The 2,383-nt window shown below is 36.8% G+C and overlaps 1 protein-coding gene across 1 annotated transcript in view; it reads left to right on the top strand.

The window, feature by feature from the left end:
* ca9 (carbonic anhydrase IX) overlaps positions 1 to 231 on the top strand; it is a 22,505-nt gene extending 22,274 nt beyond the window's left edge. The window contains exon 12 of the mRNA XM_061215846.1: positions 113 to 231. Within this exon, the coding sequence (XP_061071830.1) occupies positions 113 to 173 (61 nt within the window). The 3' untranslated portion in view covers positions 174 to 231. The remainder of the gene's footprint in view (positions 1 to 112) is intronic.
* The last annotated feature ends 2,152 nt before the right edge of the window (positions 232 to 2,383 follow it).

The following is a 2,383-nucleotide window of genomic DNA, read 5'->3' as shown; positions in this document are numbered from 1 at the left end:
ATGAATATACATTTGCAAAAATACAAAATAAACTAACAGACAGAAAGCAGAAACATTACAGTTCTAATCTCAGTTGTGTAAAGAATGAATTTGTTTCTGTGTGTTTCTGCAGGCTCAGGAAAGACGCAAGACAGAATGTAGTTTATAAGCCAGCAACCAAAGAAGAAGTATAGCAGACCGATAAACTTTCTCATGTATAAATGTCCTAATCACACCCTTGTACAAAATGTCACGTGTTTTCAATGGAATAAAACTTTCACACAAAGGATATGCAAGGACCGGAGTTTTATTGAAGCACTGTATACATTATATATATAAAATATTTAATGCATTTGAGCTACGAATCTGGAGAAAAAGAGGATCGTTATCAAAACATTATAGGTCAAAGATGATCTTAAGATCTGCACCATTTATTTTCCTGCAGTGGGAATGTTTGTGCACATTATGTTCCTCAATGCTCTTAAAGTAAATTTATATTGTTTTCACTTCAAGGCACAAAATGAAAACTTTGGAAAATACATTCAGGTACAATTGCACAGTCAGTTATGTGAATTATGCTCTGCAACTGAATTTTCACTCCCCTGTGGGGGGCACAGCTGAGAATAAATCACGGGGTTTGCTGTCCGTATAAATGGTGTTGCTTTCAAAGCCGTGTGTCCTCAACATTCAAGGCACGCAAAAGCAAAGACAACAGAAACCAAATTCTGAAGATGCTCAAGTCAGAAAGAGCTTGTATTGTAGCAATGAAGAAGATAATGCAAATAGTGTCCTGCTAAAGCAGGAGTTTCACTTCTTTGAATGATCTACTGATGAAGATCTTGGGTGAAAACTGTAGCACAACTCCCTTTATTTAAAAATGTGAACTATCCTTCAGGTACCAAATAGCACTGCACAACGTTTTCAACTCAACTGTCAATTCTTAAAATAGAAGCTAATATAGAGGCAATATAGAGTTATTCAGTTGTGAGAGAAGTGGTTAGTACAGATTCAGAGAATAATGTGATGATCAACACATTTTGTGGATTAGCAACCACAAACAAGAGAGTATCATACAGTAAGTGTCAAGAGAGTTTCACCTGGCAATGCTAGCAGAATATGAGGTTGAAAAAGACAAGAAAACAGTTGTACTGTATATTGTAATGCGGGATGTTGTTATGGTGTTGAATGGACCAAGAAAACACAGTTATTTTAAGGCACTGTGGTTTTATTTCACAGACTTTAAAGCAACAGGCATACAGGCCACCAGCAGACAGTACTTCTCTGGCCAGAATGCAAACAAGCCTCTCTCCTCCGTGATTTCATTGCCAGAGCAAATAAAGATTCTTTGTAATTACATGGTTACACACATCAATGACTGCGGGCTAACTTAACTGCTCCCCTCCCCTGCACCTGACTTTGTCACCATGCCCCTCCTCCACATGTCTAATAAACGCTACAGAAAATGTTAAACAAGATAGATATTTTGGAGAAAGCTATTTCAAAATAAGTACTTATCCCAGATGTGTGGACTACTCACCAAGATGGTTCAATTATACTTTGAAGTATTTCAAACTGTGTTTATGATTGCTCTTGGCCTTGTGGATGTTTTTGAGATAGTCAATCTGCAGTGTGCTGGGTACTAGCTTACATACGATTAAAATTTAGATCCATGCTCAACTCTTGTTCATTTGTCTCTCTTGTGCAACACTGCTGTGAGAGAGTGTAGTTACATGGTTATTCAAGACATTGTTTCACTGGAGCAACATGGTGTAAATGGTATGGTCAATGTGAGAAATTAGTCACAAGTCATTTCACAAAATAACCACAATGACAATAACCCTGGATCACTCTTAGATTAGATCACAGTAAATATTTCATACAGGGACAAAAGAACAGTCTTCCTATGATGTTCCATCAGGCAAAAATATCAAGACACCCAAGACAGAAGAAGTCATACTAAAACATAAATAAATGCCACCAAGTACTTCTTATAATTCTCATAATTTCATTATATTCTTATAATCTTATTACTATTTATTATTTTGCTATTGAAGACAAAACATATTGCCAAAGATGTGAGACAGAAGCCGAAGACATATTACCCAAGAGGTGAGACGGTTTGATTCATTTCAAGATCTGCCAATGGGGAAAAGTAATATTTTCTACTTGAGATAAAAAAAGACTTTAAGACTCATTACAAGACTAAAACACTTAAGACTTAAGCTTTTTTGCAGTGCAATATCTGACTTTCCAGAGGGTCAGGATGTCCCCATCCTTGAAGGTGCTGGAGAGATCATGGTGCAGGAAATGAAGAAGAGGTAATCAGCAGAAGATGGATCTGATGTTTTCTGTCTGATTAAATGAAGTGGTGAACTATGAGCCAGCCATTGGCCTGATGGTTCAA

The sequence above is a fragment of the Conger conger genome, chromosome 12 (assembly GCF_963514075.1).
Source record: "Conger conger chromosome 12, fConCon1.1, whole genome shotgun sequence".
Lineage (NCBI taxonomy): Eukaryota > Metazoa > Chordata > Actinopteri > Anguilliformes > Congridae > Conger > Conger conger.
Note: the sequence above shows the minus strand (reverse complement) of the source record. Positions and strands in the feature narration are given on the sequence as shown.